General features: G+C 51.1%; 1 protein-coding gene across 1 annotated transcript in view; it reads right to left on the minus strand.

Moving 5' to 3' along the window:
* The window catches only part of Il23r (interleukin 23 receptor), a 43,341-nt gene extending 30,567 nt beyond the window's left edge, over positions 1-12,774 (minus strand). The window contains exons 1-4 of the mRNA XM_063258706.1: positions 12,559-12,774; positions 11,634-11,732; positions 9,911-10,207; positions 3,270-3,393 (exon numbers count right to left, since the gene is read on the minus strand). Of these exons, the coding sequence (XP_063114776.1) occupies positions 3,270-3,393; positions 9,911-10,207; positions 11,634-11,732; positions 12,559-12,631 (593 nt within the window). The 5' untranslated portion in view covers positions 12,632-12,774. The remainder of the gene's footprint in view (positions 1-3,269; positions 3,394-9,910; positions 10,208-11,633; positions 11,733-12,558) is intronic.
* Positions 12,775-15,433: the final 2,659 nt, after the last annotated feature.

Here is a 15,433-nt window from a genome sequence, read left to right on the forward strand (position 1 = left end):
TGAATGACATAACAAGACCCTGTCTCAAAACAAAAAAAGGACAGGCCTGGGGCTGAACGTTAGTGGTAAGGTATCCCTGGGCCTAATCATCAGTGCTGCCATAAGAAATGAAAAAGCCCCGTGGTGACAGCTGTTGATGGGGAGAAATAAAGCAGAATTGAGGAGTTCGAGTCTGGGAGTTGCACTGGGGGAAAGTCGATCTTACAATCAAAGCAGGGCGAGGCCCATTTGAGCTGACATCAGGACAATGGAGGAACAGACTCACTGCCTCTCCCGAAGCAAAGGGCCTGAGGTAGAACTGTACTCCTCTGTTCAGGGAAGCTTCAGCAGGAGGAGACAGAGGGGACCACATGAGAACTCAGAGGCCCATGGAGGTGGTGGTGGAGACCCGCAGGGTTTCCCAGCGCTCTGGTTCTGACCTCTGAGTGCAGTGCAGGTCTGAGCAGAGGGGCGAATGACCTGAGGCACCCAAGACCAGCCAGGAACTCACATGACTCAAACTCACATGACCCTCCTGCCTCAGCCTCCCGAGTGCTGGATGAGAAGCACGTGACGTGCACTGGCTGTGGAGAGACAGGGACAGTGTCAGGGATACAGGTGACCAGTGGGGACAGGAAGGAGACAGAGCCCTCGAGGTGCTGTGGGCAGGAGAGAGGATGGGGCAGGAACGTCACCCCAGGAATCAGCCGAGGCCTCGAGTCTCGAATGCAGGTGAAGATGCTAAATGCTCCTAGCACTGGGGAGGAAAGTACTGAGCACAGCACCCATGAGGCACCAGGAGGTGCAGAGAAGAGAGCAGGGAGTGCTGGGGGGACCTGAGGAGAAGCCCAGGCCTCCCAGCAAGGGGGAGACGGTGGAGGCCCGGGTCTGAGCTGTTGGGCTGGGAGTGAAACGAGAAATGAGAAGCCAGGTGGGCACGGTGCCAGCACTCCAGAGGCTGAGGCAGGAGGGTTGCCTCAAGTTCAAGGCCAGCCTGGACTACACAGCGAGACCCTGTCTCAAAACCCAAATTGAGCAAAGCAATACATAAATAAATAATCAATGTAACGACTCCTAATCTAAAGGTATTTTCCTTCCTGGTCCTCATGATGCCTGGGATTCCGCTGTGCTGTGTGAATGGTTTCTGGGGTTCGGGGCCTCAGTCTGTCTCTCCACGGCTGCTTGCTGCGCCAGAATCCATGCCAGGGCCCTGCCCAGACCCCAGGTGCCCGGGACCATGAGCCGGCATACTGGCGAGAGAACAGGATCAGAGGGGGGCCCTCGAGTCGGTCTCCTGTGCTGTCCCCAGCACAGGGAGCTTAGCGACAGGGGAGGAGTAAAGCTGCTGAGGAGCCCGCGGGCGCTGGGTGCAGCTCCCTGTCCCAGGCTTCCTGGGGTGCAGAGCTGCTCGGGACCCTGCGGATGCTGGCTCCTTGCTGCCTCAGTGGGGGTCACCCACAGCCCAGGCAGGGCCTGGCACAACACTGGCCCCACAGGCGGCTTCCTCCGTGGGCTTAGTAGGGACACTGAGTCTCTCCCCTCGTTTCTCGCAGCTCCTGATCTGGTTTTCCACGTGTTGGCGGACAGAGAGACATGTGCTTCTCGGCTGAGCCATCTGCTGCCAGGAACCAGACCTGGGTTTGCTAGAGGAGGGTCTTCATTTTCTGCCCCATCACATTCCTTTTTGTTGTTGTTTGAGGTTTTTTTATTTCTTTGTTGCTTTGAGACAAGGTCACACTGTGCAGTTCAGCCTGGCTTTGGACTCTGTGTAGCCCAGGCTGGCCTTGAATTCTCAGAGATCCTCCTGTTTCAGCCTCCCGAGTGCTGGGATGACAGGCATAAGCCACCATGCCTGCTTCCCTTTAAGACACGTGGTATTAATTACCCTTCTTTCACAGCAGGCCAAGACGCAGGAAGACAGAGTAACAGGCACAAGATGTGCTGGTGACTGAGTCCCATGCTGTCAGGCAGGGTGGACAGATCAAGGTCAAATCACTTCTGCACCAGCTCTGTGCTGGGTGTGCTGTCCCCAGGGGAGAGGTGACCCTGTCTATTCTGCTTTACTTGCCCTTCAGATCCTGGGAGACTGAGCACCACAAACAGCCTGGGCCATGACCCCCAAATGTGTAACCACTTTACCGAGGATCGAGCATCCTGGAAGCCGCTTGAGCCTCCATTCAAACACACACAGCTCCGAGGGTGCCCAGAGCTTTGAAATGCATGTGACCATCCTCATAATCCATGGGGACACTTTCATGCTGCTAAACAGGAAGCCAGGCCTGATGGGCAAGGCTGGAATTTTGCCTAGATTTTCTTGAGCTGAGGTTTGACCCCTCCAGATTTTCCATGCAACCTCGCTGTCAGGAACTCTTGCATGCAGGTTTGTGGGCCCCCCAAAAATCAGTGGGACCCACATAGACACAACAACCCACAGGTAACCATGAGGGCAGGTGGGTACAGAGCTGCCAGATACCAGTGCAGTTAGCAGAAATGTGGATGGAAAATAGGGTGGGTGCACCTCAAAAGGCTCAACAGCGAATTTCCATACGACCCAGCACTGCACTCCTGTGTGTGCGCCCGGGAGGAAAACCTGTCCCTACAGGAGAACATACAGGTGGTAAGAATAGCCCTGTTCACAAAAGCTAAAGGGCAGAAACAATCCAAATGTCCCTCACTAACATAAGGATAAACATACCACAAGAGCGCCACTGAGTGGAGTACTATTCAGTCATCAAAAGGACCAAAGTACCAATCCACACTACTGTGGGGTGAACCCTGAATGATGCCGGTCATAAAAGCCCACGACATCCAACTCCTTTTCTATGAAGGATCGTAGTAGGCAAATCCGAAGAAGGAAAGTTGGCAGTGGTCACCAGGGGCAGACAGTGGGAGGAAATGAGACGGGCTGCTATGGACACCGGTGTCTTTTCGGTCAGCTGAAAATAGCCTAACACTGGTTGAGAGGAATCTACCAATCATAATAACCGCTGTGCAAGAGGAAAAGAAGGGAAGGAAGAGTGGAGGGAAGGAAGGGAGGAAGGAAGGGAGGAAGGGGGAGGAGAAGGAGACTGAGGAAGGGAGGGGGGAGGTAGCCCGCACTGTGGAGTGCACCTTAAAAGTCTAAACCTTTAATGAACGCAGACAAACCCTGCCGGGACTGGGCAGTTTTGGGGCCGGAGAAGGGGCTGAGCTGGGCCCAAGGGCTCCCGGTGAACTGCGGTCAACCAAGGGCACGGAGAGGGCAGGGCCCTCCAGGGGAGCCTGAGGCCTGGGAAGGACAGGTCACCCACCTCTGCACGTGCACCACGTACTCTGTGGCCATGTGGGTGTGCCTGCCAGCCATCCAGCTGCATGACATGGGGCCCGAGCGCTCGTGGAGGACGCAGGTCAGCGCCTGGGGGGCGTCCGGCGGATCTGCAAAAGAAGCCCAGGAGCCGAGCTGACCCGGGCTCCCCGGCCCTCCGCCGGGAGTCTGGCTGCAGCCCACCTGTCCTCGCAGGGCAGCCTGGAAGCCATGAGGACACGGGGACAGGGCCTGTGTGGCCCATAGAGGTGGGAGCTGCTCCCCGATGTCCTCCTCCTCCCTGTCCCCTCTCCCCACCCCCACCCCCACCCCTACCCCCACCCAGCTCCTCGGGCCTCCGTGGTGCTCAGCCCCCACCCACTCCCCAGCCTGAGCCCCATCCTGTCCCATGTCGCTGTGACCAGCGCACTCTGGTCACAGACACCCCCCCCCCCCAGCTGTCAGTCTCCCCTGACTTTAACCTCTACCTTGACCTTAACCTGCCCCCTCGCCTCTTGGAGCACGGGGGGGATCCCCCGTGCCTCTCTGTGACCCTGGAAGGGTCCTTTCCTCCTCCCTGCTCTGGGCTCCCACCCAGGTGACGGGCGGGGGTGCGGGGGAGATAGCTGCTGAGGACACACGGTGGACACAAGGCCCAACCTGCCCGGCTCCTCCCAGAGCAGGGACCCAAGGAGCAGGGCCAGACTGGGTGCGGGCGTGCAGGCCTGGTTTGCAAGCCCAGCCTGGGCTCTGCACGTGTCCCAGCCCCACCCCCACTCCGAAAGGCTTTCTGGAAGGTTCAGTGTTCAGGTATCTGGGCCTCAGGGGTCTTTCTCTCTGGGAACACACTGGCCTGCCCACCCCCAGCTCTGCGATGGGCTCTGCTCACCCTGCTCACCCTGGGGGCTCCACGGGCTCTGCGGATCCTGCTCAACCTGGGCCCGGGGCAGCTGTGATTTGCAGCATAGCAACGTCTAGGGTCATAAGCTGTCACCCAGGATGGGCACGGTGGACCCAGACTTCGGAGAAGAGACCACGAGTGGGCCCTTCCTGCTTGTTCACAACAGGAGACCAGAGCTGGGGCTCAGCCCCGCCCAGACTCTGAGCCTCCCGGGAGCCTGGCCAGGGCGAGGAGCAGGGGCACAGATGCTCAGGCCCCTGAGCCCGCACCCCAAGATTTGCCCTTGTGCTTGGCCTGCAGATCGCCTACAGGGGAATCACTGGTAAAGCAACAAAAACCGCATCGAAAATCCTCCTCACCGCGAATCAAAGCGATAAGGCCCTTTAGTTCTGTAACACTAGCCAGAGTCCTAAGAAATTCTAAGAAGGGGGCGGCGCTGCAAAGCGGCCAGCAAGATCCTCTCCCACCGCTCTGGGGGGGGGGGGGGCGGGAGTGGACCCCCTTCCCACCCGGGAGCTGTGCTCAGGTGGCTGCTGAGGGTTCTGCACCCCAGCAGGGTGACAGCTTTCCTTAGGGAAACGGTCACAGTATAGGAAAATAGTTGGCTAGAACCATGTAGTAAAAACTGGAAACCACCTCAACCCCTCAGGGTTAAATTACAATATGTGCTTTAAAATATCAAAAATAATGTTATAGAGGAAAGTTTAAGGGCTTGGGTTTTGGAAAACATTATAAACAAGTTTATTAAGTAAAAAAAAATATTACAAAACAATTTAGTGGCAGAAAGAGAGAGATTTGAAAGACATTCTAATTATTAAGGAGATACTGTGATTGATAAAGTGATGGGATTATGGAGCTGATTGGGGTTTTTTACTGGTCTAATTTTTTGTTTCATTGAGAAAGGGTCTCACTATGCAGTTCAGGCTGGCCGTGAACTCACTTTCTAGCCCAGGCTGGCCTTAAACTCACAGCGATCCTTCTGCCTCAGCCTCCTGAGTGTTAGGATAATAGGCATGCACCAGCATGCCCAGCCCCATAATTTTTGAACTTTCTAAATTGAATACAATCGATTTTACAATCAGCAAACTATTTTCCCACTGTAGGAGCACATGAAAATACTTTGAAACATTTAGGTGAGTTGCGGCAATGAGTGGGCGAGGGAGAAACAGGTCCTAGAAGCAGGGTAAAAGAAATCTCCTAGATTTCCGTGAGCCCTGTAGGGGCCAAGTGTGGAAACACAATTTTAAAAACTAGCTGTTTATTTCATCTACTCGCTTATATTTTAGTAGTGAGGGGCCGAACCCAGGGCCTTTGCACTAAGCTAGATCACTATTCCTTTTATTAATTTTTGAGACATGGTCGCTCATTAAATCACTAATTTGCCCAGGTTGGGCTCAAACTTGCCATCTTCCTGCCTCAGCCTCCCAGAATGCTGTGGGCCTGTGTCATCCCTTAAAATGGAAACATAAACTGAGGTCGTTTTGGACACTGATTGCAGTGTTATCCCTCCTTCTTGCAATAATTTGTGCTGAAGTTATTTTTCCCCGTGGTTTCACACAGAAAGCGTGGCTAAGTTCGTCATCGCAAAAGACACTCATGCCTTCTGGGCCGCTTCACTGCAGCTGCCTGTGTTCCGTGAACGCGCAGGAGTATAAATGCCGGGTGGTTAACTAACTTTGCAGACAACGAAAAGAACTTGACACATGCAGAAAAGCTCAGTACTTTTCTGAGGGTGGGCGAGGGCAGCGCCAGCGCCTTAGATCTCTGCCAAGCGATTCAGTAGTCAGGAACTAAAACCTGCTGCTCAGCCAGATCCTATGGGCACCCGGAAACAGACCAGGAAGGGGGTTAACCTGCACTCTTTCCTGCCAGTCCCATCCTTCCATTATGACTGGGACCCTCGCTGACCACAGGACTCTTGTTCATTCAGCGTAGCTGAGGTTGATTTCTGCTAGAAGCTTCTTGGAAGCAAAGCTTGTGGCTCTCCCTTCTTTGCCTTCCTAGCACTAGGAGATTATCTCATGAATTGTGTGACTTAATTAATAAAATGATGACAGGAGCCGGCCATGGTGGTGCACGCCTATAATTCTAGCACGCCAGAGGCTGAGGCAGGAGGATTTTTACAAGTTCAAAACCAGCCTGGGTTAGAAAGTGAGTTCAAGGCCAGCCTGAGCTGCATAGTGAGACCCTGTCTCAAAGAGACAAGACAAAAAATAATAACAATAAGATGATGACACAAAGCATCAAGACTGGCATATTGTCCAGTGATGACACACACCTGTGACCCCAGCAGGAGGAGGCAGGGAGACTGCTGAGAGTGTGAGGCCAGTTTGGACTACACAGTGAGACCCTCTCAAAACCCAAAACCAAAATAATAGTAATAATAATAATAATATATAACAGCAGCCAAAAATTCCCCACAAAAATGAAGGCAGGCCTCACCACCCTGAAGTTCCTTTCCCAGAGAGGACCCGGGAGCCTCACGGCATGGTAATGACACATATTTAATAGCAATGTTAAAGATATATATTCTGCAGGTTTTTATTGGATTAAAAATCTATTTTAATCACTGTAAATAGAGGTAAAACATGTTAAACTTTAAGTCAATGTTGCTTAAAATTTTGAATAAGTGATTAAGTGGAAACATGACTGCCTATGGTTCCTTTCAAATGGAATTTTTAAATGAATAAAAGTATCTCAAGGCATTTAATCCTGTGATTGATGTGACCCCTGTTGGAACACATTTCCTGCGGTGTGTGCATTTGGTCACAGATAAGAGTCTAAAGCTGGGTATGGTGGTACACACCTGTCATCCCAGGACTCAGGAGGCTGAGGCAAGAGGATAGAGACCAGCCTGAGCTCAATAGGGAGCTCAAGGCCAGCCTGAACTGCACAGTGAGATCCTACTCAAAAAGACACCTCCCCCAACAGTATGGTTAGAAATGGAAACTGTCATAGCTCATATTTCAGGAATTATGGGTTAGAGAAACTTAACTACACCTGAATGTCTTCTCAGGGAAAGTAATGACTCAGTTATTTTTTTAGCTTTCGTGATTTCCCTTCAGTCTACCGAAATGCCTAGAATCATTTTGTTCAAAACAGTGGGGACCAACTGACAGCCCGGAACACACAACAGAGACATCCTGTCCTCAAAGGTGCTCAGTGAAAGCAGTGCGATTTCTAGAATGCCACCAAACCCTCAAAACCCCTTTTTCTGACCCACTTAGGCAGGAAGTGTTCTCATGGACACAGTGTGGTGAGCAGGAGAGCACACTCAGCTCAAACTCAGGTGCAGGAAACTTCCCACAGGCGGAACCCGCGCTCAGGCACGGAGCTGTCGGGAGGCCCCGCAGGCTGTGGAGGGGCGGGAGGGGGGAGCAGCAGAGGGGAGCTGTGGGGCTTCTCCAGGGTGTCACGGGACGGGCCCTCTGACCGGGGCTTTGCCTGGGCTCAGCCCCACCGGGACGGCCGAGGGGAGAAATCCAGCCGCATGGGGGAGTGGGGCTGGGGGGAGGGGAGATTTGCAGGAGGCGCAGGTCGGGGATGAGTCCTGCCCCAGGCCCCAAAGGCCAAACCCAGAGGGGTGACTTGTGCCAAGTCCATATCGTCAGCTTGAGGCTTTAGGGAAACATCAAATCCCCCAGAGTCCAGGTCTTCCCAAGGACAGCAGGTGCCCATGGCCCTGACCCAGCGGGAGGAAAAGTTCCCTGTTCTCATCTGGGTGAGGCAGTTAACCAGAAGTCACATGCTGGCACACGCTTCCCCTAGGTTTTAAGTATTCTGTTTCCTTGCTCCCAGTTTACCCAAATGGCTGCTCTGTCAGGCTGAGTGGAGCGCACTTGTGTTTCACAGGACCAGATGCAGCCCTAGTGTTAGTACAGTGGGCACCATCCTGTCTGGCAGAAGCCAGTCTGGCCTAAAACTTACCCACTGAAATGCCGCCTTTGGGAGGAGGGGATGTTTTGTTCACATCCCTTCATTCCTCTGGCTAAATGAGCAGCTGACCTCTGCCGGTGACCCTGGAAGCCACCCATCCGCGCCCCTCCCAGCTGGAGGACAGGCTAGGGAGTGCAGTCCAGCACCCAGAGTTGGCCCTGCTTCCTGAGGATGTGCACAGGGCCAGGGAGAACTTGTGCATCAGACGGGGAGTAGGCCTGCGGGTGGATGTCCACCATGTAGGGCAAGCCGAAGGCGTGAGAGCTGGTCTGCCGACACCATCCCTCAATGCCCCAATCTCTGCTTTCTCCCTCACCTCCCGCTTCCCTAAAGCCTCCCTTCGAAAGGCACAGAGGTGGGTAGGACCTCGGCTGCCTGGGACAAGAGTATGGCCAGTGTCATGGGGTCCCTGGCCTGGCTCTCGTAGCTAAGCTACAGGTGAGACACAGCAAAAATTGAGACTTGATTCTCAAAAGCACGGAGGGCTGGGCATGGTGGTGCACGCCTGACATCTCAGCACTCAGGAAGCTGAGGCAGGAGGATTTCTGGGAGTTCAAGGCTGACCTGGGCTACGCAAGGCCCTGTCTTTAAAAAAAAAAAAAAAAAAAAAAAAAAGCACAAGGGGCTGGGGATTTAGCTCAGCAGCATAAGCGCCTGCCTTGCAAGCAGGTAGTCGTGAGTTTGATCCCCAGTACCGATGAAAAGGAAAAAGACAAAAAAAAAAAGCACAGAAGAAGAGAGCCCAGTATAGAAGCAAAGTCCTTTATGTGTTGATGAAAATGTGTGTAGGTGCTGTAGAGAATGAGTCCCTAGATTAAAACAGCACCCCACTAATTGATCTGTCCTTTAAGGGAGAACTGAGACCTAACTGTATGTCATTGTACGAGTCTGCTCACGTTACCGTACGAACATCAGTCTTCCAGATGCACGGACACACCGTGACTTACTGCATAGATCAGCTGGACTAATGCTTTCCTCATAATTATGGTGTCAAATAGTAGCTGCAACTTGATTATGCAATTTCCAGTACAACGAGAATCTCCATATGTTTTGTCAAAAGGATGCATTTTTAAGGATTTGGGGATCAATGTTGTGCTTACAGTTTGTAACGTGTATTTAACTAGTTTACTGAGATTCAGTGCCTAACACAGCAATCGACTGAGGGTTTGATGGTTAAATTGCCCAAATCAGAAATAGGAGCACAGCAAGATCCGAAGCTACTTTTGCAACTTTTCCTAAATCTTTGTCACAAAATCTCACAACGCCTGTCATCCCAGCACTCAGGATGCTGAGGCAGGAGAATCCCCATGAGCTAGAGGCCAGTGTGGGCTCCATAGTGAGTCCAAGGCTAGCAAGACTCTGTCTGAAAAAATCAAAACAAAACAAAACCTGTCAATGCAACCTGCTTCAAGGTGGATGACCTTAGTCTGGAAAGTAAGCAAAAAACATAAGAAAACAAAAGAGGAAAAGAGAAACATTTTAAATCTGAGAGTCCTGACTCCTATGCCCTATTTGGCCAGGCTAATAATAAAAAAATTTTTAATAGATCTGTAATATTTTAAAATTTGGAGTTCACATTAGACATTGGTATTTCTGGCTGCCTCTGGAGAGGGCCTCCCATCCCAGGCCCACGGGTGCTGGATGTGGGTGGTGGCTGTCCCCGGAGCCGACCCTGTGCTCTCTTCTCCCATTAGATGCCCCCAGCTGGTCACTCAGCTGCACTGGTCCAACTCCGTGCCCAGGTGAGGCCAGGAACAGGCAGTCCCCTGTGAATGGCCCTACTGCGCCTCTGGGCAGAGCTCCCCACTTACATCCAGAGGTGATGTCCTGGCCACACACCAACGTTTCCCCTGGGCGTCCTGGACACTTTGCAGTGCAGTACATGGAGGCCCGAGGTGCCAGAAAGTTCTGGAACCTGTGTCGAGCTGTCGTCCTGTTCACCCTGGACAGGAGAAACCTCTCTGCCACGCCGTTTGTGTGCAGATAAAGCATCCTGGGCTGGCAGTTCTTGCCCGAGGCTCGGCAGTACACGGAGATGTTTGTGCCCATCTGAAAAACCGCAGCCGGTTCTACCCACAGGCGGCCAGAACAGTTTATGCTTGTAATTCCTGAAAACAAACCAACAGGTGATCAAGTCTGTGGGGAAATATTACAACAGGTGCCACTGCATTTTAAATATATGCTTTCTGCATTAGGAGATTTTTATGGGGCAGAATTTATAGCTGTGCAAATTTGGTGCGCTTTTATCGAGCTTCTGTTCACACCCAGCCACGTGACAGGCAGGAAGCCAGCTCTCAGCCTCCCCTCAGTGTCTAAAAGCCAGTGACCTGCTCCCCTCCCCTAAGTTGAGAACGGAGGCACCAGAAAGCTGAGCCCTGTTGCAAAGTTAAGATCAGAGAGAGCACTGGGCACTAGGGAGTCCAAACCCCAGTGTTTAGAAACCCAACCAGTCTCTGGTTCTCTCTTGGTTTGTTTTTAAAGATAAAATCTATCCTTCTCACACACTTCTGAGTATAATAAGTAAAACGATACTCATGCAAATGACAAAAGTCTAGTGCTTAACACCACATAAGATTCATCATCAATCTGACAGTACAGAAAATGCTCACAATATATACTGTTAAATTAACAGGCTTGTTTAGGATAGGCTCAGTGCGGGCGTGGAGTAAATCAGTGGGTGAACACAAGGGGAAAGCGTTAAGGTGTCAGAGAGAATCTGTCCGTGTTTCATTTTTAAATTATGTGTGCCTACGTTTTTAAATAGATGCATTATTTGTAAATACAAGCAAATAATACTGGGGAGATAGCTCAGTGGTACAGCACCTGCCTGGCAAATGCAAGGTCCTTAGTTTGATTCCCAGTAACAAAACAACAACACTAATAATATAAAGTCATTGGGCTGGGAATATAGCCCACTGGTAGACCATTTGCCCAGAACGAATAAAGCCCTGGGTTCAATCTCTAGCAAAAAAAAAAAAAAAAAAAAAAAAAAAAAAAAAAAAAATCATATTTGTAAATTCAAATGCCAATGCAATTCAATAATAATGAAATGAAATTCATAGAGATTCTGGACCATGGGCTGAGTGAAAGTTAGGCTGCTGGAGCAGTTACAATAGCCCAAAACAGACCAGGCCAACTACAGCAGTAAACACCCCACTGCTGTCCCTCAGGGGACTCCGAGAAAGATATCTTGCATTGGAAGAAGGTTGGACCATTGTTATTTTGTCTTATGAAATATTTTTTTTTGGTGGGGGTTTGAGACAGCATCTTGATATGTACTTCAGGCTGGCTTTAAACTCGCTGTGTAGCCCAGGCTGGCCTCGAACTCCCAGAGATCTCTTGCCTCAGCCTCCCGAGTGCTGGGTTACGTGTGCACCACTGCCCAGCTGTCTCATATAATTTTCATGTACACATATTTTCCCAGTTGAGTATTTTTTATATCCTTCAGCGATCCTAGCATAATGCTTTGAAAATCATAAGCTCTCAATGTCTCATTTGAGCCAAAGGTAGAGATAGGCACACAAAATACTGCACCTGCGTGGCACCAGTGGAAGACAACGTGAAGGATTATTAACACCGCCAGCTGCGTTGCCACCCATTTCATGCCTGAAAGCAGGAAACAGCTCTTTCTTTCTGGAAAAAGATCATGCAGACATTTACACTGTAAGGCCTTCATGAAGTAATAAAAAGCATCATGTTTTTCCTAACAATTATTGGCTTGGCTGGGGAACTTTGGTTAGGAAGGCAGGGAGGAGAGAGATAAAGAAAGGAGGAAACCGGGTAGAAACAGTCTCTGGTTTGTAGCCCAGGCTGGTCCTGAACTTGCAATGATCTTCCTGCCTCAGCCTCCCGAGTCCTGAGGTGACAGGTGTGAGCCACCACGCCCACCTTTCAGAGTGGAATTTTCTACCCTCAAAGTTCGCTGTGCAGCCTCTCAGCAGGACATTTGCCCCTTGTTAAAGCACAGCCCTCCTGACTCAGGCTCTCTCTCCCCTTTGGACAGCCCCTCTTTCTGCTCTGACCTCTGATGATGAATACTTTCCCTAATCAGAGTCTTGCATCGATCATGCTTTGAAAATATCAGCTTTTGGTGAGCAAAACTTGGAAAAAGCCAAACTTTTCAGAAGCCCCCAAGAAGACGAATAGACACAGTGCAGAAATGCCAGAAACCCCAGGCCCAGTTTGTCACTGGAGTTGTCACATGGTGAGTAACTCTGCTCCTCCAGTTACCACACTGGCCACATTTCCGCCTGTTCAGAAGAACCTGCATCTTCCCTAGGAAAGACCCTCACCACGCAGCACAAAGGGTCCGGTAACATTTTCCAGAAGTGGCATCGCGTGGCCTAGGAGGGCAGGCGTCCTTCCCACCCTGGTCAGAATTTGGTGGCCCCAAGATCTTCTCCTTGTCGCCAGGCGGTAACACGGCCCAAATCGTCCCAGTCAGATGTTAGCTACTCACCTGACGCAAGAGATGCAAAGACAAGGATTGAAACGGACTCCATACCCAGCAGTACTCCCGGTCCAGCTGCCATGTCACCAGAGGCTGATGTGACTGCGTGGATTTAGAAGAGGGAGTCACCACCGGTCCCGTGAATTTCCAATGGGAACCTGCCTGCCTCAGCGCCTGGCTGGCCGTGGTCCCTTACCTTCCCTCCCTCCTTCCCTCTCATGGCCTGCTAGTGAGCTCTGGTCTGCAGCTCTGAGGTCCCTGGAGCTACCTGTCTGCAGAGCCCTGACCTACATTTCCAAGTCTCGCGAGGAACCCAAAGTGCCCATCTCAAGATGACTGGTTGTCTTGTCACTATTTGGGAAAACCCAGATTGCTGAAAGTGAGCTGCTTTGTCAGTGGGTTTTTTCCTCCTCTTGGTTTACTTTAAAATGATCTCAGCCACGTGTGGGGGTTACCTGCCTGACATCCCAGCATCTGGGAAGGCTGAAGCAGGAGGGTCACAAATTTGAGCTCAACCTGGAGAAGTAAATAACTTTTTGAGACTCTGACTCAAAGTAAAAAGTTTTAAAAAGGCTAGGAATGTAGCTCAGTGAAATCAACCTTTAATACTGCAAATATAGATAGAATAAGGAAGTAAACCAATAGCTGGGTGTGGTGGGGATGCCTGTTATTCCAGCACTTGGGAGGCTGAGGCACAAGAATCAAGTTCAAGCCCAGCTGGGCTCCATGGTGAGTTCAAGGCCAACCTGAACCACATAGTGAGACTCTCAAAACACAAGCAATCTTTCTCATCTAAGAAGTAGCATACAGATAGATACACGCTCAGTCAGTCAAACTTTTTGTTATCAAAAAACATGATGCATTGTTTTAAATTTGTAACCAACACTAGTGCTAATTATAAATCTGTCTCTTTATTGGGCTCTGTCAGCTCTGGAGTAAAATGGACGGGTGAGCTGCTACACTTTTATGGGTACGGTATGAATTGTGTTATGCTTCGCGAGACGATCGTGCCACAGTCAAACAGCTTTAACACAGGCATACTTCACGGCTTGAGCTGCGTGGTTCTGTTTGCTGTCTTTTGTTTTGTTGTGGGAGTGTACAAGCACGCTTTGGGCCTGACTCCACAGTGGTCACTGCTGTCACCGAGAGACACTGGAGTTTTCTGAGCTGACTCATAACTGAAGGTCTGTGGCCTCTGACCACCATCTGCCTTCCCAGCCTGGCTTCTCTAGTAAACAGCATTCTGCTCTTGGGTCCTAGGAGCTCAGCCTTCTCATAGGCAGTGGGTGAGCCGCTGCCTGCCTCATCTCTGTCTGGCTTTGGGGTCACTGTGCCAGTGAGGGGTTGGTGGGACCTCCTTGGTCCAAGGCTGAATGATGAGCCTGGTTTTCCTTCGTGGTTCACAGCGTGGCGCCAGGGAGCTGTCTCATAGATCCCTGGGGGCTTCGGTAGCTCAGGCGGGACGTTTGAGCCAAAGCTGTTCCCTGGGAAGACGTCATCATGAAAACTGAGACTAGGAAAAGAAAAGTTGGGCCTGGAGATTCAGCTCAGCAGCACAGCACCTGCCTGGCAAGCATGAGGCCCTGGGATCGATTCCCGGTACAAAAAAAAGGGAACTTGGAACACTCAGCATGATGAGGATGGAGCGGGTGCCTGGAAACAGAAAATGTTGACATTAGAAATAGGATGAAGCGATCCAAGAAGGGCTGTGGCCAGCATCAGGTACTGGGAGGTTAGACACAGCCACACAGCCAATGACTCAAGGCCTTTTTGCTTCCTTCGAGATAGAAATCACAGAGACAGTAGCGACCAAGGGGCACTTTTCTTAGGGCTTATGCTTGACACAAGGGAGATGGTACCGGCAGATTAGGGTCCCCTCGGGGGCTGTGAAAGAGTCACACGCTGTGGCAGTTTTTTGGGCTGGTGCTGGTGCAGCGTTCTCGCCTACACATGATCCCAGCATTTCTGCTCACCTCCTGTTCTAGTCTCCTGGCACAGTCTGCACTTGGCACAGTGACCTTCTCGTGCCGTGGGTCCAGCTGCATTCGGCTCCCAAGAGGTAGTAGAGGGCTCACGACCGCCTCTCCAGGAGGCAACAGAGGGCTTGGGCTAAGCGTTCTGGGTATTCATGGTTTGCGGGAAGTATTTGCATTTGAGAAGCAAGTTGGAGATTGCTATGCAGTTATCCAGTAGCAGGAATCCAAACCTTGCTGGTCCTGAGGGCCTGTCTCCCTGAGGACAATGTTTCCACACTGCAGGGCAGGGTGGGGAGCTCTCAGAGGGTTCCCCTTCCTGTGAGAATCCAGAGCACGCTCCTTTCAGGCAGAGATGGGAGCTGTAGGAGCCGGTGCAAACACAGATAAAGCTTTACTTGCTGACTGCTCATTGGCCATATACCCAAGAGTTGGGGACCCCTGGCCCACAGAATGTAAAGCCTTGGTGGGGAATCACAGCCTCTTTGTTGTGTCTCAACAAGAAAGAAAATGAAGCACTGGATTTGACAATGGCGAGTCTTCCCTGAGGAGAGTTTGAATGAGAAATGGAGGTAGAAAGCAGACTGAGTGAGATGGAAAAGAAAGTCAAGGTGAGACAGGAATGTGAGCAGTGGGGGTGAGCCTACCGGGAGCCCTGTGCAGATCAGCTTTTGTCTTTATCGGGGGCTGGTGCCAGGCTGGGGCTCTCTTCATGTATTTGTGCACTGTGCAGAACTCAGCGCTGTGAACCGCATGAACACACTCCTGTGTTTACTGGGTTAGTTTGTGGTTGATTTCTGAGTGTTCTTTACACATTTTGGAGACCAGCCCTTCATCAGGTGTGCATTATCAAACATTTTCTGCTCTTCTGTAGCTTGGATTTCAATTTTCTGAACAAAATCTTTTGAGAA

This window comes from Cavia porcellus, unplaced genomic scaffold, assembly GCF_034190915.1.
Source record: "Cavia porcellus strain 051 isolate PalLab524CR breed Dunkin Hartley unplaced genomic scaffold, mCavPor4.1 scaffold_1, whole genome shotgun sequence".
Taxonomy (NCBI): Eukaryota; Metazoa; Chordata; class Mammalia; order Rodentia; family Caviidae; genus Cavia; species Cavia porcellus.